The sequence below is a fragment of the Eptatretus burgeri genome, chromosome 16 (assembly GCF_056783735.1).
Source record: "Eptatretus burgeri isolate ZD-2024b chromosome 16, Ebu_testis_v1, whole genome shotgun sequence".
Classification (NCBI taxonomy): Eukaryota; Metazoa; Chordata; class Myxini; order Myxiniformes; family Myxinidae; genus Eptatretus; species Eptatretus burgeri.
In genome coordinates, this window is record NC_140976.1 from 52,188,856 (window position 1) to 52,214,094 (window position 25,239).

At 42.8% G+C, this 25,239-nt stretch overlaps 2 protein-coding genes across 6 annotated transcripts in view; one reads left to right on the forward strand and one right to left on the reverse strand.

Annotated features, from left to right (window-relative positions):
* TFIP11 (tuftelin interacting protein 11) overlaps positions 1–6,601 on the forward strand; it is a 30,958-nt gene extending 24,357 nt beyond the window's left edge. For all 4 annotated transcript variants that reach the window (XM_085859765.1, XM_085859766.1, XM_085859764.1 and 1 more), the window contains 4 exons: positions 472–718; positions 2,738–2,880; positions 5,119–5,284; positions 5,405–6,601. In XM_085859765.1, coding sequence (XP_085715891.1) covers positions 472–718; positions 2,738–2,880; positions 5,119–5,284; positions 5,405–5,796 — 948 coding nt within the window. In that variant the 3' untranslated portion in view covers positions 5,797–6,601. The remainder of the gene's footprint in view (positions 1–471; positions 719–2,737; positions 2,881–5,118; positions 5,285–5,404) is intronic.
* LOC147011068 (double C2-like domain-containing protein alpha) overlaps positions 6,423–25,239 on the reverse strand; it is a 431,659-nt gene continuing 412,842 nt past the window's right edge. For both annotated transcript variants that reach the window (XM_085859768.1, XM_085859769.1), the window contains 2 exons: positions 20,063–20,159; positions 6,423–7,848 (listed from right to left, as the gene is read on the reverse strand). In XM_085859768.1, the coding sequence (XP_085715894.1) occupies positions 7,709–7,848; positions 20,063–20,159 (237 nt within the window). In that variant the 3' untranslated portion in view covers positions 6,423–7,708. The remainder of the gene's footprint in view (positions 7,849–20,062; positions 20,160–25,239) is intronic.

Below are 25,239 nucleotides of genomic sequence, written 5' to 3' on the forward strand. Positions count from 1 at the left end.
TGGATCTTGGCACTTGGAGAGTTTTTATGTGTTAAGTACTCTCTAAAATGCATTGTTATCTTTGGGTTTTTCATTTGCATTTAGCACAGCAACAATCCTGATGTTGGCTTAACAGTTAAGGTGGCTGCCTTAAAATCTTAGGGTCTTGAGTTTGAACCCCTGTTGTGCTGTTAAATAAAACAAGTGAGTTGACTCAGCCTGTCATCGTTCTGAAGTCAGCAAAATGAATACCAGCTTACTGGAAACAGGGGGCACTGCATCAGCGGCACAGCCATGTTCCCAGCTGTGATGCAACAATGGCAGAAGTTTAAATCCTGTTTTATTTGTCACTCTTTATCATTTTTTTTGTCACCTCTCTTTTTTGTAGTTTACGTCAGAGTTTCTTCTTGAGTCAGGATAAGAATGAAGCACTGTTAAGGCATATTGGATGTGTTTGTCACATCATTGTACAAGCCTTTGTGTCTCCTTCAGGTGGAAAATTGGAACCCTTTGACGGACACCGTTCCTATCCACGCCTGGATTCATCCTTGGCTGCCGTTAATGGGGCCCACGAGGCTCGAGCCGCTTTACGCACCCATCCGGCAAAAGCTCGGCAATGCCCTGCAGCGCTGGCACCCGAGCGACCCTTCAGCAAAGCTCATCCTGAGGCCATGGAAGGAGGTTTTCTCTGCCGGCAGTTGGGAAGCTTTTACGGTGAAGCACATCCTACCCAAGCTCGGTGTGTTTGCTCGCAACAACTCGTGCACCTCTGCATACTTTGATGCACGCTTTCTCAAAAATAGAGGCCAAGTACATAGCTTTTTTTTTTCTTGTTTATTTGCTTTTACATTTTGAATCGACTTGAAAAAAAACTCATTATTTCCCTTTAACTCCAAAAACAGTGAAACTTGCTGAAACTCAAGTTGAGCCCATAACCACAGCGTTGCCAAATTGGTGCCTTAACCTGTACGTAACACGAACTTTCATTTTCAAGATAAAAACATTGAAAACTGTAACTGTCGAAGTGATTGATGCTGCATGATGTACACAATCGTTCATTGTTCCCAAAAACAAATTTTACCCTCAACATTCTTGAACTTTCATGTTATCGCCAAGGAATGTTGAGCGTTATGACGTTACAAAATTCTGGGATTTTTTTTTATCATTCTTTTCTTTTTTTGTCCCCCTCTCAGGAACCATAATGGAGAGGAAGTTGTTTAAAGGTTTTTAAATGATCACTTATTTTTGTTGATAAATAGCAGGAACAGCAAAAAATCCAAGCTCTGAGGATGTTTATTACCACGACAGCAATATATTATATAAAGGAGCCCGCGAATGAGGAAATAAATAATAAAATAAAAAATAAAAAACCTTTTTTGTTGTCGTGCTCGAAGTTGATGGTCAAATCGGTCACGTTGCATGTTACCCCTGATTATTTTGCTTCCTCCTTTCATTCCAAGCCAGAACTTAGTCACAAATGATTATTTATAACTGGTTACTTGCGAATCTGTTGATTATTTAAATCCTGCCTGAAATCGTGCCAATACGAACTGGTAGACTTATTTTTTGCTCCATTACACGCTACCGTCATAAAAAGCCGCTTTACATACAAGAATCTGTGCCGACGTCACGCGTGCAGCCGAGAATAAGTGCTTTGGGCACGAATGACGACACTCAGCAATGAGCTAAAGGAGCCTGCGGGATAAATGGTGCAACCATTCTTGAGACGTTTCGTTCGTAACAGCTTTTCCTCACGTGCATATGTTGCCTTCTGCATCTGCACATTATGTACTGTACATCAGTCTTAATGCACCGGAGCTTGGGATGCTTTGATGTGCAATTTATGTTTTTGTAGAAGTTGTTGGCACCCCCTTCGGAATCTTTATGCTGTTATTGTGATTCAGAGGAAATTTTAATAACGAGAGCCCAATGCACACTTGGAGCAAACAGGATGGCACGCAGACAACTTTAATACAAAACTCGACAGTTCTGCATCTGCTTTTACCCAACTGTAATCTATACGATAATGGAGCTAAGTGTTTATCTCCTCCTAGGACCTAGGTGAAGCATCAACAGTCCACGAAACTCAGCTATATTGTACTTGGTGTACTTGACTGGATTGGTATACTTCTTAGCTCACTATCACAAGCGAATGAGCAAAAATTAGGGGGGGGGGGTTAAAAAGTGAAGCCGAGGCCGCCGAGTATTAGCTATGCTGCCCGAGGTACATCACCGAACATAATTGGTCCAGTGATATCACGTGCCGACCACAGAACAGACCACCACCACCTCTGCCACCCGTCCATGGGACGGATAATCTACCAGTGTGCTTGTAAAGCCATTCGATAGGGTTCAATATAAATATGCCAAGTCTGGTGTTGGCTTAATGGTTATGTGACTGGCTTAAGATCTTTGGGTGTTGATGTTGAGCCCTTGTTGTGCTGTTAAATAACACCAGGTGGGTTTACTCGGCCTGTCATCCTTCTGAGGTCAGCAAAATGAGTACCATCTTACTGGAAATGGGGCACTGCATCAGCGGCACAGCCGCACTCCCAGGAATGATGCAACCAGCAGCCACAGGCTGCATACGAGATAATAGTAATAAAGTATATATGCCAAGCTTATTGGCACATGGAAATTATTCAGTCGCACTTACAAGCATGTTTGAGAATCTATTTCCCTGGAAGATGTCCTCGTGATGTGCCAGCAATAGTACCAAGTACAGCTTTACCCTCTTCCCCCACCACCCCCACCTCAGATTTGTGCCTTGCAGACTTCCTCATAAACCCCCACCAGCAACATCTGGACCCTTTCCGCTGGGTGATGGACTGGGAGGGAATGCTGTCCATCTCTAGCCTCGTGTCCTTACTCGACAAACGATTCTTCCCAAAGTGGCTGCAGGTTTGTGCGACAAGGAGGGCTTGTGTAGGGTCAGCAATTTGGGTTGAAGTTGATGAGCGGGTAAAAGTTTTTTTTTTTTACTTGTCCACTCATTGCTCCTGTTTATCACTTAACCTTTAAAATTTCAGTGAGTCATTCAGTTTTTTGCCTTTGTTTGTAGTTGTCCATTTCAAAGTGTGGGTTTGCTTGTTCCCATCTTGTTTGTGGTTCCCATCTGAGTATAACTCACAATTCTGGGATGCTGGTTTTTGTCCATTTTCCAGGAGGGTACTTATAACTACAGTAAGGCCTGAGTTATTTTATAACTTGGTTTACGGATCTGCTGACGGTATATTTGCCGAAATGAAATATAATTATAAAACACATTTTTAGCCTTTTAAATTTATACATTTTCTGCCGAAGGTGCATAAGTTTCAAAACCCGAAATGTAAACGTCGGCATTTATTTTCAAAATATAATTCTGTACGCACGCCAAAATGCCGAGTCACCTTTAACCAAACTGTGCAGTAGTCTTCGGTCATGGCGTCTGAGCAGTGGCCAGCGTGGTTTAGATTGACTGTGGTTTCTGGGGTGAAAGTGATTGTTAAGGAGTATGTCAGCGGTATAAATTTGAGTGACTGTATTGGTGATTTAATCACGCAACATCTTGACGACGAATATTCTGGCCGAACGATTGCATCAATTCAGTGCAGCAGCAGGGATGATTCGCAGGCTCCTCTCGATCGTGCCGATTTTGTTTCCATCGAAAGTTGTACACCGCTGTTCGTATTGAAAGATTTCGGTGCCAAGTACGTCAAAGTTTCCCTGCGAGATGCTGATATTCAGCCTTCAACGGACCAGAAATCAGCCTTTGATGTGCTGGTGGGGATGGGGAGATGGTACGATCAGATGCCCACTGAAAAGTAAAAGCTGGTTATGGCTCTGATTGACCGTTTTGAGCATGTTGACTCCTCGTAGGCACCTTTTTTAATCATATCCAGCACTATGCACTGGTGTGCACGCACACATCTACGACTTGGACAGTAATTTTCTCAGCATTGTTTCCATTTGTTTTATGATCCAACAGGTTTCTATAAGAAAAACATGCCAGACTATATTGTAAAAACAAGTTTTAATCCTTTATTGTTTTTCACATCAGATGATACAGTGAACAAATGCACATCCTGCATTTGAATGGTCTTCCATCTTCAATGTTTTCTTAGATCCTCCCGGTCTTGGATTTATATTTATTTTCCCCCCATCAATCCTTGTCTTTTCCATGGAACATCTGAAAAAAAATCATAAAAATATATAATTTCTAAAAATTGAAATTATATTTATATTTCTATTTCGACCTACCGACCCTACATTTTAGCTGAAGAACTGCGTAGACCAAGTTATAAAATAACTAAGGCCTAAAGGGTTACTTTACTCTGTCTTTATGTTGTGTGCGTCTCTCTCTGGCTCCCTCCCTCTCCCCATTAGTAATTTCCAGGTTGTCCGTATGTCAAGTCATTTCCGAGATTCGCGTATATGAATCGTACTATGATACAAATATTGAGGGAGACTTTATATTTTGATTTATTGTTACATTTCATTTGTGAAAATTCGGTTCAGCTTCGTGTGAACCCATTGTTATAAAAGCTTACCCGTCGACGCTGTTGAGTGGTTTCGGGCTGTTTATTCCTCATGCGCGCAGTCATCGTATGATACGATCATAATTGGTAGGTTTTGTATCGTGTCGGCATGGTTGATCATGTGATCAGCACTGTCTTCATACCTTCCATAATGTGGTTATGTAATTTGATTTCCCATCGGGCAGAGTGGGGGGGGGAGGGAGGCTACATTCTGCTCCCCCTCCCCACCTTGATATTCTCTTCATGCGTATAAGACATTAAATTGGTGGAGTGTCACGTCTTTACTACTCGTGCAAAATTTCTTCACTTAAAGTATTTTCCATTTCTAAAGTGAATAACTCTTTCTCTCTTTCTTTCTCTTTCGCTCTCTCACTCTCTCACTCTCTCGTAGATTTTCCAATCTTCAACAGCTTTAAATTGTGGAGTGAAAACGAACTTGCTTTTCCTTCAGCTTTCTTTTCTCAGATATTTTCGATGAGGGTTTTTTTTTGTTTGTTTGTTTGTTTTTCTTTGTTAATGGCTTCATCAAACATTGGTCTCTTTCCACTATTTGTTGTCCCTCACCTGCCCACCCCAATCACTTCATATAGCCCAAAATCTACACCCACCCCTTTCCCTGCAGGTGCTTTGTGCTTGGCTAACAAATGGTCCCAACTATGAGGAAATAGTGAAATGGTACCAGGGGTGGAAATCCCTCTTCTCTGAGTTGCTGCTAGCCCATCCAACCATGCGGGACAAGTTCAACGAAGCACTGGACATAATGAACCGTGCTGTGGCTGCACCACAGGGTCAGTGTGTATGTCCCGTAATACATTACTGGACTGCACTTCCTTACTTACTGAGCTCACACGCTTGTGTAATCATTTGGAATGCAGCCTGAATGTGGTCGTTTCTCAATCTCCTTGCAGGTCCAGGTGGATTTGTACAACCTGGAGCACGCGAGCACGTAGCATATTTGACGCAGACGGAACGACGCAAGGACTTCCAGCACAACAGCTCGCATGAGAGGCGCGAGGCGGAGGCCGTGGCTTTTGCCAGACTTGGCGCCACCTTTCCCGGAGGCCCGGCTGCCGTCGCTTCTTCTCCCCCCGTCCCGCTGAGTTTCAAAGAACTCTTGGAGGCTAAAGCCGAGGAGAAGAACATAGTGTTCATGCCCCTCCTCGGCCGAAGGCACGACGGGAAGCAGCTGTACACATTCGGGCGGCTCATCATGTTCATAGATCGTGGAGTGGTTTTTGTGCAGGGGGAGAAGACTTGGGTTCCAACATCCCTGCAGACCCTCTTGGACACTGCGCACTAACCAAGCTGTGATGTTTCGAAAGTTTTCAGCAGCCTTACCTTTGAAATGGAAATTTTAGTGGACAAGCTCTTGCACAGAACATAATCAGTGGTTCGAGTTATTCTCACCGGAAGTTTGGATCGTCACTTGGTGTCCTTATCTTTCTGTTCTAATGAAAAATACAGCATCGGAGTACATGAACAATTGTCGATTCATAAATCTTCCCACAGCAGGACATCTTGCTTGTTGCTCCCATCTGGTCTTTGAGCAGAGTTTTTTGAACTGCTTTTGAAATTGGTTGCAACTTCCAGCTGGCATCAAGCCACGAGGGGCATTTTGCATCATGATGTTAGTCAGGCTGCCTTAGTCCTTTGACCTCTCGTGTCTGCTGGAGGATGTTAAATCACATCCCATCCCCCCACCCCCCTCCCCCCCACCATTGTGGAATATTCTTTGCATACAGTTGATCACTCAGCCTCATTTGGACAAACACTGCTCTAATCCTTACAAGTTCTCAATACTTTTGGAAAGTATCTAAATCATATTGAACTACTTTTTACCCAGTTAACGTTTGGATTCAGGGTGGTGATGTGCACGAAACAAAAGGAGCCACACAAGCAAAGTATGAAGCAGCGAGTCAGCTGAAAAAGGTTTTGTTTGTGTAAATGTACACTTGTTTTTAACATTTTGAAACTTCCAGATGTTTTGAAACCGTTCGACAAATACAAGTCACAGCAGGCCGACAACATCCGACTCAAAACAGATACAGTACTTGGAGTTGTTGCTAAATAAAGTGCGGTGGAGATAAATAAAAAAACATGCAGTACTTTTCTTTTCTTTTTGCAATCATTCAGGTTCGTTGTTGCATCGTTAACTTAAGTGAAAAATTAAATGACTCGCAGACAGCATTAAATGCCAACTGTAAAATGAGCCAAATGGAATGTGTACGCATCATGCCGCCTGCATTCACAGCGATGCAAGTCCATGCCACGTCTGGGTCACGGAATAATGTGCAAAATTGTAATCCATTGGCACACGCTTGAGAAAGAATGAAATTGGAGGTCACACGTGTATCGTGTGTACAAGGAAGACCTGCATGTGTGGTTATAATCAAAGTGAACAAGCAGTTTGCATAAAAGTAATCATATCATGAGGGTCATGCAACATGCATTCCATTGCAGAAAAAAACATTCGAGCTTATTCCTTGCATCAATTGAGGGGAGAAAGGCTCTGTGGCCGGCTGGGTTTGATTTTATAGTTTGACAGTTTATAGCTGGGTTTGATTCGGAGATGTGGGCAATGAAGAGGGGTGGATGGGGGTGATAATAGCCTATGATTAAAGAAAACGCAAACATCTTTTTACCATCCAGGGTGATTTTGCACTGGATCCTACGTAAGGTACACATTCCCTTTGGGGACTGGAAAAGTGGAAATGTCACATCGATGTATCAAAATGAAAGCTTTGCCAAGGCTACTGCAGTATTGCTATGTGTAAAGTACAAATATTTGAGCCTTTGTGAAATGTTAAAAATGGAAAACCATACAACAACAACAACAACAACATGGAGTGATATTGAACATGCAATACAAAACAACACCCTCCCCTCCCCCCCAAAAAAATCAAACATTTAATTTGTGTATTCCTATTTAAAGGATAGTGGCCACAAGTGAGCTTTAGGGAGGAACAACTGTTTTTTCATGTTCAACTTAACACAATGAAATATCCAGCACTCCCAATTGGTACCACATTACAGCATTGAGTACCAGCTAAGGAAGACGCCTGACTGTTGTGGGACAGCTGGGGTACCCATGTGGGATCACCACTCAACGTTAAGATTTGCACCGAGGACATGGGGGATATGCACGAGCAAGTCCTCGAGGGAGGATAAAGGGCTACCATACACTGGGCCTGCGGTCCGAGCCGGAGTTTGTTTCAGTCGGACAGTGTGCTGCTACCCGGCATTTCACTGGTTAGTGTGTGCCATCGCTCGATGCGCTTGTCCTTGTTCTTGAGACACTCAAACCAGTGCTTGAGCCTCTCACCTTTTGCATGAATTCCCAGCTCGACACCACCTGTGAAACAGAACTCCGATGATGGCTTTTACACACGATACAATTCCAACTGCATCGACCTCAAGAACAGGCATGTGAGACATTGCCATGTATGAAATTTCGCTTCTAGAATAATATTGAAAAACTTGCAAATATTGTTCTCCCAAATGTACTTGCACTCCTTCTTTGCCTCCTTTTCCTGACCATTCAAAATCTACACTCTAATTACAATTTAATTATGAACACTTTCCACGATGATTCGCTCTTTGTCAGTCACAATGTTGCTGGAAGTACAAGAGAAAATCTTGCCCACTAAATTATAAATTAATGTAAGTTTTTTTTTTTCTTCTTATAGGAATCAAAAATTTTCTTTAACACCCAAAATTATTCCCACATTTTTCTGGGGTTGGAAGTTTTTGGCCCAATTCTTTCACGAACTGGCTGGCCAGGTCTGACGCTCGACTAAGTAGTCAGGACAGGAATTTGGAATTTGTTCAGGGTACCGGCGATAGCTCATCTACCCTTCGTGCAGGACACGCTGGAATCTTTAACATCCACCAACTAATACCGGCAGATGAGACACCGGTTTGATGTCCATTCAAGGGACAGCATACACATTGATGAATCAGCCTGCCTGTGAAAGACCAGGGTGACAGTTTATAGCTCGGTTGGGATTCAAACCTAGGCTCGGCAGCTTTAACGTGAGTGTGCATACCTCTCAGCCATCCTGCCAGCCCAGGTACCAAAATATATTTGTGCATAAATTTTATTATTCACACCATGTATCATTCCAATCAAGCCACATCTTTCCAAACTTTCAGAGGAGCAGGCATCATGAAGTTTCTGATATGTTATGAACTTTGCTGATCTATTTTATGCAACTTCAGGGCACAGTACTTGTCTTGTATCACAAAGCTAGTGTGTGCGAAGGTTTGATCAAGGTTCACGTACAAATTTTAAAAGAAAAACATAATATTATTATGTTGCTGTCTATGCTTTAAATAAACGTTTACTTTATTATGGTCTCCCACAAAATACATTTCTCATTTAAATGTCACAATGAGCTATCTTTACCCATAATCTTTATTTTTCCCCCCATTAACCCCTCCTAACCAAATCCCAAATCCTCCTACTTGCAGGGTGCAGTATTTCCTTCCCTTACCATATCCATCCCTCCCTCATTTTTTCTCTGTCTCTGTCTCCCTATCTCTGTCTCTGCCTGTCTCTCTACCCCCTCCCCCAACCCCCAATCCTGTTGTTTTTTTGTTCTTTCCCTTGCTTCTCACCTCCGTCACTGAAGGTAGATGGAGGTTATATTTTCTCCCATCTGTTTGCTTGTTACTTACGAAAATCGAACATTTTTCAAGTATATTGGTTGGTTGTGTGCATTATTGGCTGCTCTTAGAGCACCCTTATTCTGGACATTTCCATCTGTCTGTCTGTCCGCGAAACTTTGGTCAAGCCGAGGGGCTAAACCACTCAACCGATTTCAATGAAACATGGTAGGTAGGACCAATATTTCTGGGAATCGTGTGCTTTCGAATATGGGACCCCGGGCCCTAGCAACGGCATATCAACGGCCCTTTAAAGTGGTCAAAAAATCGAAGCTTAGAGTTCTGTGCGCAATCTATCTTGCTCCCTTCATGCCAATTTGCAGCCCTAACAAAAAAATATTTGTAGGAGGAGATAGGTTTTGGGCGAGTACATGTCGAACATTTCAGAAACGGTTAATTGCGAATATCTCGAAGAGAAAGAGTCTGATTTTGATGAAACTTGGGTGAAATGTGTACAATGTGGCTAGCATGTACACAAAAATGAATGGTTGCTATGCACACCATTGCTTAGCAACAGCTAAAATACTTTATCGTACGTCATACACTTATTGTGGACTGTACAAAAAAAATCAATACAATACCTCCGAAACTGGACCTCCGAGGGACCTGTTTTTTGTGTCCAAGAAGAATTTCTTACAGCATCATATAAAAAAATAAAATCTTTAGCGAATAGATAAATGGAATTTATCAGGGCTGCCATTTGTTAGAGTCTCTTTGGAAACATGCCTGAAAATTCACAAGGTGGATTTCTGGGCGCAAACTAAGAGGACTGTGATAATCATATTTATTGTGCTAAATTGATTGATAGCATGTACATGAATATCGGCGAGTCGCGTCGGCCAGCTTTCCATCTAGAGGGAGCAGCCATGTCGCCTACCGGCTTGTTCTGTTTGTCTGTCTGTCTATTTGTTACTTGCAAAATCGAAATTTTTCAAGTATATTTATTGGTGAGTCGATTTTGTTATTTTGTCTGTCTGTCTGTCAATCGCCAACAGGTCACAATTCTGAACCGATCATGAAACTTTACCAATGTGCAGAGGTAATCTCAACTGAAACCGATTGATTGAGGTCAAAGGCCATATTGATATCAAATTTCTAAAAGTCATTTTTAATCCAATTGACTTAAAACTTGAACAAGAATTGCAAATTGCATCACTGAATTGGGAAACCAGCTATTTTTGAGGTCAAAAGGCCAACTCAAGGTCAAACTTCTAAAATTATCAATTTGTATCTGAAACATCACCACTTTGCAAATCCTATTCATCTTTCAAGTTGATAGGATGTAGAGTCCATCACTAAATTGTGAAAGCAACTATTTCTGAGGAAAAAAGGTCAAAGGTCAATTCAAGGTCAAACTAAAATCAATTTGAAAAATAATCAATTTTCATCCGATTGACCTGAGCTTTCATTGAGATTATCAATTTAAATCTGAATAAAATGGACAATTTGATGTATCTGTGGCAACCTTTGGAGGTCGGGGGGGGGGGTGGATTTTGCAAGCATCGTGCTCTGCATGACATCTTTTTCTTGTTATTCTGTCTGTGTTTGTCACTCGCCTACAGGTCACAATTTTAAGCCGATCTTCACGAAACTTCACCACATGGTAGAGTTTGACATAAACAAGAAGCCCATTGTTTTGAGATCAAAAGGTCAACTAATTTGTCAAAATTCCAAAATCCTCAAATTTCATCTGATTGACTAGAAATTTGAACAGGACTTTCATATCAGCTTACTGAATTCAACCACCAATTATTTGAGGTCAACATTGGCCAAAAGGTCAACAACTAAGGTGGGATTTCTAAAATCCTTAATTTTCATCCAATTGACTTTAAATTTGAAAAGGATTTATATTTCAGGTCACTGAAGTCAACGAGCCAATTATTTTTGAGGTGAACATAGACCAAAAGGTCAACATAGGCCCAAGGTCAACAACAAAGTTGGTGGTATTTCTAAAATCCTCAATTTTCATCCAATTGACTTAATTTGAAGAGGATTTACATTTCAGGTCACTGAAGTCAACCACCAATTATTTTTGAGGTCAACATCGGCCAAAGGTCAACAACTTGGGTGAGATTTCTAAAATCCTCAATTTTCATCCGATTGACTTGAAATCTGAAAATAATTTATATTGCCGCTTAATTAATTCAACCACCAATAATTTTTGAGGTCAACGTAGGCCGGATTTCTAAAATTGTCAATTTTCATCTGGTTTGGGATTTGAAGAGGAATTGCATGTTTGGTTTTTGAATTCAACCACCAATTATTTTTGAGATCAAATTTGTTTTATGGATTTCGCAGGTACCGTGCTCTACCTGCCATCTTTCTTGTTGCAAAATCGAAGATTTTTCGTGTATATTGGTCAGTCAAATTTGTTATTCTGTCTTGTCTGTCTGACTGTCTATTGCCTACAGGTCACAATTCTAAACCAATCGTCATGAAACATCACCATATTGTGGAGGTAGTCTCAATTGAGAAGCCTATTAAGTTTGAGGTCAAAGGTCATTTGAGATAAAATTTCTAAAATTGGCATTTTTCATCCGATCGACTTGAAATTTGAACAATATTTGCATATTGCGTCACTGGATTGGGGAACCAACTATTTTTGCGGTCAAAAGGTTAAAGGTCAACTCATGGTCAAACCTCTAAAATAAATTTTCAACTGAAAAATCGTCAATTTACATCCGATTAACCTGAAAATTAAGCAGCAATTGCATAGTGCATCACTGAATTTGGAAACCAATGAACTATTCTCAGTCAAAAGATCAATTCCAGGTCAAACTTCTAAAATCATCAATTTCAATCTGAAAAAGAAATTTTTCATCCGATTGACCTGAGCTTTGATTAAGATTATGAATTTTAATCTTAATGAAATGGACAATTTGATGTATCCATGGCAACCTTTGGAGAGGGGGTGGATTTTGAAAGTATCGTGCTCTGCACAACATCTTTCTCTTATTTGTTTGTCTGTTTGTTTTTATGTTTATCACCTGCAGGTCACAATTTTAAACCGATCTTCACGAAACTTAACCATATGATAGAGTTCGTCATAAGCAAGAAACCTTTTGTTTTTGAGGTAAAAGGGTTAAAGGTGTAGGCCATAGGTCAACCACTTTTAGACCATGTGGAGGTACTCGCTATTAACTTCAGAAAATGATTTTCGTTGTGCAGATCACCAATCTGGATGAAATTTGGCATACTTAAAGAATTTTAGATGCTGAGTCCAAATCCACTTGTTTCCACGTCGAGGATGTGACACAATTGGTCATTTTTGGCAATTAAAGATACACCGAACATTAAAGCACGATTTTGACACAGAAATGAAGAATCAAGGTTAGACTGATATGTACGTCAAAGAAAACTCTTGTGAGGTCTTAAAATGATACAATATGTTTATACAGAGCCCTATTCACTGTTATTAAAGATGTTTATAATTAAACTTCGTAAACCGAAGCAGTTACATATTTTTACCGGCCGAAAATGTCTGGACCGACTAGACAGGCCTTCGAGTTGACCAAGGCAACTTTTTGCTTAAAAGGCAGCCACACTGGCTATTAAAGGTAGTTACATTGACTATTAAAGGCAGTTACAGCACCTATTAAAGACAGTTACATTGGCTCTTATGGATTAAATCAAAGACAAAGAGACTGTGTGACTCAGCTTGATGAAAAGTAGAACCGCCACAAGAGGATTACTGTATTAGAACTCCAGTATTTCTTGCTCTGAAGCGGTTGCTGAACTAGGCTCTTGACTGCTGCTATTACAAAACTCAAGTCCACTATTACATGCTAACCAACCTGAATACTACTGTGTAGTAGATCACCACAGCAAAAGCAGTGTGACACCCGCATTCACAGTTCGTCGTCACAATCATTGTCAGTTCCGCTTTCATCATCCATAAGTTCCATTTCTGCACGGGTCTGTTCATCGTTGGCGCAGTTTTGACACCCACAGCACTCTGTGCAGGACAGTCCTTTTGACCGGCAAGAACACTGGTTGGTCTCGCATTTCATCTTCTTGCAATTACATTTCGTTGCCTCTAACAGTTCCTTCAGTGCTGGTGGTTTTCTCAGCCAGTGAACAGTCAGTGCTTCGTTGTGTTCCACCCATCCATGAAATGTAGGAGAAGGGGCTTCCATAAACCTCTCAGTCGCGCGGTGGTGGATCGCAGACTGATAGTTCACTCTTTTGCAATGCAGCGTCAGAGCGTCGCTTGAAGGTGGCAACTTCTGTTCTCCCAGCGACTGGCTGCACAATAGCTTGTAGCGAGCCTCATCCACACTCTTCATGGTTGGCTGATTGTACATGGTGCAGACGAATTGTTCCAGATCGTGAATGATATTCTGATCAAGCGTGAATTCTCGACCAATGCTCCCGAAACAGGTGATGAGATGGGGACTAGCCTGGTGTTGGCTCAGTGGTGAGGGTGGTGACTTGGGACCCTTGGGTCCTAAGTTCAAGCCCCGTCAGCCGCTGAATTAATACACCAGGGGGTTGACTCAGCCTGTCATCCTTCCGAGGTCGGCAAAATGAGTACCAGTTCCAGTGTGTGTACTGCTAGAGGGGCACTGCATCAGTGACACAGTCGCGCTTCAAGAAATGATAGCTACCCCGGCAGCTAAGCTGCCATACGACCACCGCCACCAGATGGGGACTTCATCATCAAGTCAAATGGCCTTGTTTTGCCCTTACCGTGGAATGCACTGGTGGTATCACTTCCCGTGAAATTGTGCAAACCTATCAACGCATCGCAGACAGAACTTTCCAGGGCATTACTCAGCTTCCTAATGTCAACGACAATAATGTCCTTGGGACTTCCTGTGACCAGATGGGAATTTCGCGCCCGAATCGACTTCGAGTGAGCCAACGCCAACACAAACACATCGGTGTCGAAACTTTCTATGCGCACTGACTCTTCATTCTGTCCCGCGTGAGAGGCATCTAGCAGGAGCTTCGTGTCAGTTTCCTCGTGGTCACATTCAAGTTCAGGAACTGACGACACAGTCATGACACCATTCGACGCCTCTATTTTCTCACATTTGCCGGCATAACTGACGTACAACAGCATGTCGCCCAGTTTTGATGGAGAGATGTTTCTCGTCCATGATTCGACAATGAACTCTATAAACGCCTCCTTGTTGGCTCGGCTCAGGAGATAATTGGCCCACTGTTTTGGAAGGGCTTGATCGCGTCCGTAGATGGTTCGCACCTGAAGATCGCCCGCCCTGCCCGCTCGTCTGGCATGCTCCAGGCACTTGATGCTGATATTTGGGTAAGTATCAAACACCACGTCCAGTCTCGAAGATTGGTTATGTCGTGCTTTGGCCACTATGATGTTCAGCACCATCCCTTCCAGTTTGCCGAAAGTGTTAGGCAGTGAACCAGCCTTTATCGCCTGAATAATGGCCATTCCATCCACAATCGTTGCACCTTGGATAGGCCGAGCGTCCACACGGCAATCGGGCCACAGTTTCAGTATATGGTTGCGGAGTTTAGCTTTGTCCATCTTAGCAATCGAACCATCACCGGATGCCAGCGGGAAAGATATTTTCGCCAGTGGGTACACGAGCACATCATGAAGTGTAACATTGCTTTACTCGTCAATCAACAGCAGTCATGTGAAAAAACGACGTTCATTCGCAATTTCAACCTTCGGCGTCTGCTGGTGGGGAGTCGCCGACTTGCCTCGCGCCTTCGAGAAAGTTGCCAATTTGGCCTTCGAAATCGGACTGAGGAATGGGACCTCACCCGAGAGAAGCCGATCACGCATGAATTGCACGACAGCATTCTCTCCCTTGACATACGCGTTCATCAAGTCCGCGGAAGTGGTTGGCGGTGCGATGATACCTGAACTAATATTGACGAGTTCAAGGTGAGCGCCAGAGAAATGGTTAATCATTTGAAGTACTGTGTCCATCACTTGTACCACCGCTGCTTCGTTCTTCTTCGAGCTCGACGTATCCAAATCCTTTCTCGTTCGGGGCTCGTCGTGGATACCCGCCATGGACTCACATTTCCTTGCGATTTCCGCACGTGCTGGTTGGGACAGGATCCACTTCTTCACATCTGTGCTTTTCTGAGTGTAACCAATGATGCCTCCACTGGTCTTGTTGTCCCTATTTAAAGCCTGATCTATGATCTGATCGCACGCAACACGACTAAATCCATAACGAGTATGCCGTTGGGCAGTCCATTTGCCGTCCATGCACGCTTGATAGGTGTCTGGGTGGGAGTGCTCTAGCCCGGCCATTTCCAGCCAATAAACGGGTAAGTACCTTGTATAGTTTTGGTGATCGTACGCAAAGTACCAGGGCATTGACGCTCTCGTGATCGCAAGGTGTTTCGGCCAGTTCGAAGTACGAGTTGCCCATATAAGCTCCAGTGCGAGCTCCACCATTTCCAAGTATGAGCACCAGAATGTAAATGTTTTGCTCGCTGTACATTGCTGCTGTCTGAAGTCGCTGTGGCGTGTGAACATTTCCGAGACCTCTTCCGATGAGAGTAACTGTTCGAACAACGGAGACGGAAACGTTTCCTGGAGACGCTCTACACACCTCTCGAATCGCACACGCATCTCCTCTGCGTGGGAGTCCATGAAGGCCTGGAAGCATAGTCTTCTTAGCGCTTCATATACGAGTTTGTGACAGCGCAGACTCCTGTTATAGTGGTGGCCGTTTATTACTGAATTTGCAGAACGCTGAGTGACAATACCAGACTCTATTATGAGGTCTAGCAGACCTTCGTCTCTGAATCTTTTTCCGATCACGCCTCGGAAGCTCATGAGTTGGTGGAATTCGCTGAGACGAATTACCAACCTTTCTGTCAACTCCGGGTGCAACTAACGAATCTCCTGCGCCTTACTATAGATCGCAAGGTCGAAGGCGAGAACTACTTCTTCACGTTCCAGTTTATCAGCCATATCGATGCTTTGGTGTAGGACCGTGTAAACGGTGTCCAGTTCCGTGGGTGATGCCTCGATCACAGGAAGGTAGATGATGGCTGACTTGGTCAACTCTTCATCCCGACGAAGGAGGGTGTTGTACCCAGTCCATGTCGGCAACTGCCCGTCCGTTTTCTGGACCGTTTTCATTGTGTAATAGAGCACATCCAGCGATAGTCCATCCTCTTGTGACGGACTGATGTCAATGTCACAACTGTAAAAGGCTGCGGTCCCTTGCCTTTTCCCCCCACCGTACTTGAGAATGGGTGGCGTGTTACCAACTAATGACCGCTGACGACGGCTAATTGGAGTCACTGGACGAGCGTGCTGAATCGGCTCAGAGGGTGCATCTTGTATCATCAATCCATTGGTGTGGTGAGTGGTCCCATGACCGGCGAGGGTCTCCACACTGAAATCGATGTTATCATACACAAATATTGTTGGTACATTTCTGAGGCAGTTTGAGGGCAGTTTTCCCTCCTGATCAATCTGCAACAACACCAAAGCAGTTTCCAAAACCGGTGTAGTACTGACTGAGACAATGCCCAAGCTTGTTGAGCAGTCCTAACAGTCGAGTCGAACCAGTCCAATGTTTCACAGTCAGGCCCAAGGCATAGGACTTCGGAGTAAACGTCTGACCCCTTGACGCTATAGAAACAACGTCTTGAAGAAGAGAGAGCATTTTCAGATGAATATGCCGTGGGAGTTCCACAAATTTCTCCAGGGTTGGCTCATCTGACAGGCCCGCTATCCGTGCAACAAGGTTGTACAATGCAACAGGGACGGCTCTTTCAGCATTTGAAATGTCGAAGTCAGGAGCAAGTGGTGGCCATGTAATGTCCACACTTTGGTGTTTGTTCAGGTCATCCCTCACCATAAGTGCTCCCGAGTATAGAACATGTAAATTGAGGTCTGAGTCACCCTGCTGTGGACCCTGGCTGGCTTCATCCTCTGTAGTTGACTCTGTTTCTGTTGTAGCACTACTGTCTACAACAGCAGCCTGAGCAATGGAACCAATATCAATGTCCTTCATGTACACCTCTTCGCTCTCAGACATTTTTGGTGGACGATAGAAAATCATGTCTGGGTACCTTTCCTGCAGTCTTTTCTTCAATCTTGTTCCCTGGTAGTTGGCCTTATCCTGACCTATTGAACATCTCACACTTCTTCATATGTATAGCTTGCTTTCCATCAATGAGTCTTACCTGGATTACTTTATCACAGAAAATGTCAAATGTTGTCATAGTTCACTTTCTGAGTTTGGAGTTTACTTTCACTCTGTCTGTGGTATGTGTCATTCACATACTCGTAAATAACATTTACGGTGATAACAAACTTCCAGCGCCCCAGTCTTTATCCTTTATAGTTGTCATTATTCTCACATCACGTTCATCTCTCCTCTGCTCAGCAGTTTCCCTCCGCTTTCCTCCATCCTGTGTTTCTGCCAAGGACAACTGATCACGTTGAGATTTTCCTTTGACACGGATGAATTTGTCTTTTTTCTGGCATATGATACAAATTCTTGGCAGTACACCAGCTGATTTGCCAGCCACCCTTTCTCCAGAGGTTCTGAGGGATTTTCTACGTATTTTGTGGTATGAGTGCCCCTCTTCTTCGAGTCCGCCCACCACCTCACTGGCTCCAGCAGAAACTGCAGTAGTGCTGGCTTCTGATTTCCTTTTCCTGGCTTCAGCGCGTTTTATATGATCCTTGTTACAAAACGACGCATAGCAGAACCGGTGACGGCCGGCATCCGCAGGAGGATCAGTCATTGGCAGCAGTTTCATAATTTGATCAGCCAGCAAACAGCATTTGTTGATAGTTTCACTATCTGCGGCGTCGCACCAAGCCTTCGCACACTCACATACCTTACGTCAGCTCTTATCCGTGAATTGCGTCACTTTCTCATCATCCTCCGCTCCCAAGTGTATGAAACAACGCATATTTGGTTGTTGAAAGACCAAAAATCACTCGAAATCACATGACAACCATGGGCGCCGCCATCTTGATTTGTTGTTTCCTGGTCATTTCCTCCGCGATTACAAGCACGCCACGCCCACTTCACGGCGGTAATTTCAAATGGTAATAACTGTCGGTGTGTCAACTTGTGCATATGGAAACAAGTAGGAATTTCAATGGTGTGTTCTCATGAATGTACAGGGTGAATTTCGTTTAGATTGGTGATCTGCACAACTAAACTGAACGATCCCACCCACCTCCACATGGTCTATTTGTCAGATTTCTGAAATCCTCAATTTTCATCCGATTTACTCGAAATTTGAAGAGTTGCATATTTGATCAATGAATTCAACCACCTATTTTTGGTGACCATAGACCAAAAAGGTCAACATAGGCTCAAGGTGAACAACAAGTGTTTTTTTTTCTCTAAAATCCTCAATTTTCATCCGATTGACTTGCAATTTGAAGAGGATATATATTTCAGGTCACTGAATTCAACCATCAGCAAATTGTTTTTGAGGTCAACATAGGCCAAAAGGTCAACATAGGCCGAATTTCTAAAATTGTCACTTTTCATCTGATTCACTTGAAATTTGAAGAGTTGTATATTTAGTCATTGAATTCAACCACTAATTATTTTTGAGGTCAAATTTGTTTTATGGACTTTGCAAGTATCGTGCTCTGCACGTCATCTTCTTGTTTTATGTTTATTGCCTCGAGGTCACAATTTTAAACCAATCTTCACGAAACTTCACTACATGCTAGAGTTCGTCATAAGCAAGCATCCTATTGTTTTTGAGGTCAAAATAGGCCAAAGGTCAACAAATTTGTCAAATTTCTAAAATCCTCAATTTTCGTCTAATTGACTAGAAATTTTAACAGGATTTGCAAATCAAGTCACCGAATTCAACCACCAATTATTTTTGAGGTCGTCTTCTGCCAAAAGGTTAACATAGGCCGAATTTCTAAAATTGTCAATTTTCATCCGATTGACTTGAAATTTGAAGAGGATTTTTATTTCCTGTTACTGAATTCAACCACCCAATTATTTTTAGGGCAACATTCACCAAAAGGTCAACATAGGCCAAAGGTGAACGACAGGTGGAATTTCTAAAATCCTCAATTTTCATCCGATCGACTTGAAATTTGAAGAGGATTTGCACATCAGGTCACGGAATTCAATGAACAAGTACTTTTGAGGTCAACATAGGCCAAAAGTGGATATAGTCATTGCTAATATTGTCAATTTTCATCCATTTGACTTGAAATTTGAAGGGGATTTGTATATTTTGTCATTTAATGCAACCATCAATTGTTTTTTTTTAAAGGCCAAATTTGTTTTATGGACTTAAAAAGTATCGGGCTCTGCATGACATCTTTCTTGTTTGTTTGTGAACAAGATATCTGAAAAAGTTGTGGGCGGTTCAGACAAAACTTAGTTGGCGGGTTGGGTATGTAACGAGGAAGAATTGATTCGATTTTGGTGAAAATCTGGATCCGGATGAAATATTTTTTTCAGTGATTCTTCACCATTGAGTGATCGGGCTAAAAAGACATATAGCACAATATCTCAAAAAATTATGGACAGATTCGGACAAAACTTGGTGGATGAATTACTTATGTGACAAGAACAAGCCAATTAAATTTTAGTTCAGGTCCAAATCCAGATCCAGCCCATCAGTGGGATACAAAGCATAAACTAATCAGCCTTGTGGAGGTATGCACTCTACAAAGTACCATTGTAGTTGACAAAGAGTTTCCCCACTATACTATTGTCTGTCCATACCCTTTATCATGTGGAGGAAGCAAAACATTCAAGTACAAGAGAGAAAATGTTAATCCTGATTCTTGCATCTCGATGAATAAAAAAAAAAACTTCAGCTTGAGGAATTGTTTATCTGAAATAAAAACGAGTATGTTCAATTTTCAAAATCAAAATGTGCCCAAATAAAAACACATCCATGATTCCATTCCAAACTGAAGACCCAAAGTGGAAGTGTCTTACCTATGAAATCATTCGATTTCCCGATATCATAATCCCAGACTGTGACATCCAGGGTTTTCTTTGCAAGTTCGCTGTGTTTGATCTCATAGAAAAAATCCTGGAAGTAAAATGGTGGAGGAAGAGGAGGAGGGCAAAGTAAGAATAATGATTGCCTTGGATGGATCAAGATGCCAAAAAAGTTTGGGTAAACAAACAAAAACACATTTATCGGACATACTCGGTAAAAAGGGAAATAATGAATCGTCAAACCTTTAATCAATGGTGCATAAATGCCTCTTTATTCCAGCCATAAATGTCACCTTCTTTACACCTTACATCTGGACCCAAGTGGTTGTCACTGGAGAAATTTCTGGCTCATATTGATAGTCTCGGCTGTAGGCTTCGACGGAATTATGACCTGTGTTCTCAAATCCTGCTGAAAATGAACTGACATCTCGTTTTCTTCCCCAAGCACTTCAAATTGCATTCCACTTATCTTCTTGGAAGATGTTCAAAATCGCCGCATAATCATCGGAGTCGAGACCAATATGTGGGATGGTTAACCGCTTCCATTTATAACCTAAGTTATGGAATCCTTAATCGCAGCTGACAGAGTGACTTCTCTTCTGGAATGGCCTGATCACTGATGACCAGTTTATTTTGTCCTGATTATTCAACATTTGACATGCTATCTTAAGTGATGGTTTAAGGGTCTGAACTGGACACAGGAAGTCAGGGCGCTCTCTGGCGCTCTCTCTCGCGCTCTCTATCTCTATCTATCTCTCTCTCTCTCTCTCTCTCTCTCTCTCTCTCTCTCTCTCTCTCTCTCTCTCTCTCTCTCTCTCTCTCTCTCTCTCTCTCTCTCTCTCTCTCTCTCTCTCTCTCTCTCTCTCTCTCTCTCTCTCTCTCTCTCTCTCTCTCTCTCTCTCTCTCTCTCTCTCTCTCTCTCTCTCTCTCTCTCTCTCTCTCTCTCGCGCTCTCTCTCGCTCTCTCTCTCTCTCTCTCTCTCTCCTCAACGTTTGACATCTTGCTCTACTCACCAAACTCTGCTTGTCGCCATTAATTAGCTTCCTTACTTTCTCCACAGACACAGACAATGTCATATCCTCATCTTCTCTCCCTGTGTAATTTACCTAGTCCCAAAGAATATTTACCAAGTTTTGGATCCATTCATGTTTTTTGGTTTTTCTTGACAGTCTTTTGAATTCTTCTGCGAAGGGGAAGAGGAGGGAGGGGGGGCTTCATTTTTTTTCAGAGGATTCAATGCTCCATCAAACAGTTTCTCATCCCACGAGACACTGACAGCAGCTAAATCATGATGCAACATTAGGTTTGGAAGTGTATCTGACACCTGGAACATTTAATTTTATCCAGAAAAGTCATAACCATCACATCGCTCGACAAGAACAGGCAAGTCAACCCACCAATACACTTCTGGAGAAGTTGATTGGTACCTGGGATTTATCACCCATCAGTCATGAGTAATTCCAGGCAAACCGTATTTCCAACCTGGCCTCCAAAGCTAGTGACAGACTGAGCAATTATATATTGGGCTAAATCCTTCCTTGGTACTTCCAAACTTCAGCACAACACCTGCAATGCGTTTGTATAAATGATAACAAAGTATTGCTCTCCCTTTTGGGCCCTGTGCTTCCACCCACCACTTCCCACATTAGATGCCGCATAGACCAAGACCATATTTTCTCGGCACGAGACAACAAAAAGGCTAAGACATGGAGCGTGCTGTTCCCATCACAGCAAGTCGATGACCTCTGTCATTTACAATCTCTCAATTCGTCTTACTGTACATGCACCTCATAACATGCCAACCGACTTCCTCAACAAAGCCGCTACATGGATGAGCATTTAATCAAGTCACCCCCTCTTTATCAACCTTCCAAAAGTTGAGGTGTCATGCTCATCTCCAATGTTATTTTCCTCCCCATTATTGTTTTTTTGCTCTTGCATACAATATTGTGGCAAAGAATCCTCCCCTTTAGCACCTGTTATCACACACACACACACACACACTCCATTCTCCTGCCGAGGTCAAGCTTTGACCACACCTTACCTGCTATAAGAGAACAAAAGAGATCTGGGGGAGAAGCTCTCTCCTATGAAAAAAGGAAAATGGAGTGGTAAGGCCAAAGAGACACTGCACTCCAGCAACGACACCTCTGACAGACTCCAATCTTCCACGTCACTCCTGGGTTTAACTGAATCCGACTCCTTATTGGCCACGTACGCACATCCCATCGGCACGCGACAGTCCGCCTAATGTGATTGCTCTGTGGTCGAGAAAGCAGCGGCTCACATTATAGAAGATTGCTGACAAAGATTTGCCTTGTGGGTTTCTGCAGCTCACTTCAGTGGAAACTCCTGTAGTAAACTGGTTCCAACATCCTGAATTAGATGAACCGTTTTCTCAATCAAAATACATTTCAACCTGAATAATTCAGGAACAGTGGAGGATCATGATGTAATTGCTCAATGTAATCTATAGTATCGCAATATGCTCAACTCTGGATTTATATCTGAGGATCGTCATGACAAATGCAAAAAAAAAAAAGTTTTGTGAACAAGGAAACGTGCAGCATTGTTTGGTGAACTGGATCTGTTATATTGTTAACAAATGAAACGAAGCATTCCTTGTGAGGCATTTTGAAGCCAGTGTTTACAAGAACCTACCTTACACTGCCACAGGGACGATGGAAGAGAAAATCACTTGACTAACTCCGTACCATGTTGCCATTTGTGGAAAAATAAATAAAAGGATGATTTTTGACTCGCTGAACTATATTGGATTTGTCGAACCACAATTATTGCATCTGTCTGCTCATTACTCCAATGGAGATGGAATTTACTGATCAACTCACTGGCCAAACAATTACTGATTCCACTCCATCGGTGGGTACCACTTTAAGTTCTGTGCAAATCATAACAGGAAAGAAAATCCATAAGCAGATGGCTAAATGGGTGTGGGGAGGAATGGGGGGGGGGGGAGGTACGAGAGGATGGATACACAAGGAAATTCCAAGGAGAGAAAACTGGAAATTTGGTAGAAGGGATTTTGGTGGGTTAACGAGGGTAGAAAAGGTCATGATTTTTGGATTGGGGATAATTTGAGATGGTGGTGAACAGCTGTGTTGAAGACCTGGAGGGAAGAATGAGATTGAAGAGGATGTGGAAGTTGGTTACACAGGTGGGTAAAAAGAGGAACAAATGAGTGGAGGTGAGCAGTGATCCTGGATTTAGGTAGTTTCACCAGAAGGGGGGTTGATGGTGGACCATGCAAGCCCTGCAGAAACCTGGGGGGGAGGAGAAGGGGGGAGGCATAGCACAGAAAGTGCAAGAGCAAAAAGGAGGCGGGAGAAGACAGGAGACCACCAAGTTGTCTGTGATGGCGAAGTGATAGGCCCGTCGACTCGGTTTCACCGCGAGAGATTCTAGTGATCTTTAAAGTCTAGGTTTCCAAAGTATGAAGCTGATTAAGATGTGAGGTAGGGGGGAAGCCCAGAGGGGAGAGCAGTACTCCATCAGGATGTGGATGAAGGCCTTGTCGGTGAATAGGAGCTGTTGACCATCCTTGAATTTTTTTTTTGTAATAAACAAAAAAAAAATGCAAAGTAAAACTTTACCTCATTGCTCACTGCACGGATTTCCATGCTATACATCAGTTGACATTTCAAAGGTGAGCACAACACAGATAAGGGGTTTCCTGCTGTCCCTCGGCCTACACCCAGTATTCCTTCGAGGTCTTCCACCCATGCAGTTACCGGTTTGACTTATCTTCTGAGATCCAAAGGGATCAAGTGCGTTCAAGGTGATGCTTGAATAAAGGAATAATGGTGAGGTTAAAGTAGGTTTAGTTAGGCAACATCTTCAAAAAAAGTGAACTGTAACTGGAAAACTGCATCACTTGTCTGACATGAAGGTGTGGAGGTAGCACCTTTAATCTGGGTTCGATACCCATCCTGACGAGAAACTGCTTGATTGGTGTTTCACAGACCAGTTATTGCATCACAAACTGTGCTGTACCTCGGATACACCTCAAGCCTGGTGTCCCATCTGCTCGCATCAGTCGGTGGACGTTAAAGATGGTGTCTTGCTATCAGCCCATCGAGGTTGCAAAGTCCTGCCTAAATCAGCGACAGTCAGGCCTGGACAGTCAGTTCTTGAAAGACTTGGCTTAAACTTCCTCCTCAGCCGAACCCACAAACAATGTGGGATTAATTAGGGGCATTAAGGAATATGCTTTCGTCGTAATTGTGGGTGGTAGTAGTAGTAGTAGTAGTAGTAGTAGTAGTAGTAGTAGTAGTAGTAGTAGTAGTAGTAGTAGTAGTAGTAGTAGCAGTCGTTCACATGCTATCCACAGAGATTCGGAGGTGATCGACAAACCAACAAACTATGTACGATTTGAATCTGTGGACAAAGCATCACGAGACGAGAGCTTTAAACGAGAACGCTGAAATGACTGACATCACATTTGTATTCCTCCCGTGAGGAACAGAAATGACCGATTTAAAATTCATGGCCGCGCAAGAAATGGAGCGATCCTGATATTCCTAGCTTTGCAACAAAACACACAGAATGTTACCATCGTCCAACCCATTGGACAGTTTGGAATTCTCATCTGAATTGTGGAATTGGAATTGCTGCCGTGATGCCAGGTTCAAATCCCATATAATGAGACCTCGATATTAGTGCGAAATGAATCCTTGCGATTGGCACGAATTATTTGTTCGCCTCAATCGTTGCTATAATGGGACACAAGGACAGTTTATTTTATATATTTTTTGTAATCATCAATGGATTACGTAATGCATTGTCATGTGAAAGTGTCAATATAATATTGCTAAAAGGCCATCGCGGATGTAACACCATTCAAAGTCGCTGGTAGCAGCAGCGAGTGGGTGGCTGTGTGTTTGCATGAAACTGCGTGGGGGCATAAAGAGTGGTTCCCAACAAGTTGACTGCTCAGGGTGGATAGATTATAACAGAATGTTGATGGATGTTAAAACATGGAATTTAAAGGTTAGACAGCGAAGTTATTAAAAGTTTTCCTTTGCGATCGTTTCACGGGCGAATGTCGAGTGCGGAAGTGGCGCAGAAAGTGAGGACGACGTTTGATCCACCGTATGTTCCCCTCCATCATGACGTGCGCATTCAAAGAGACCTTTGATGGCAATTGTTTTCAT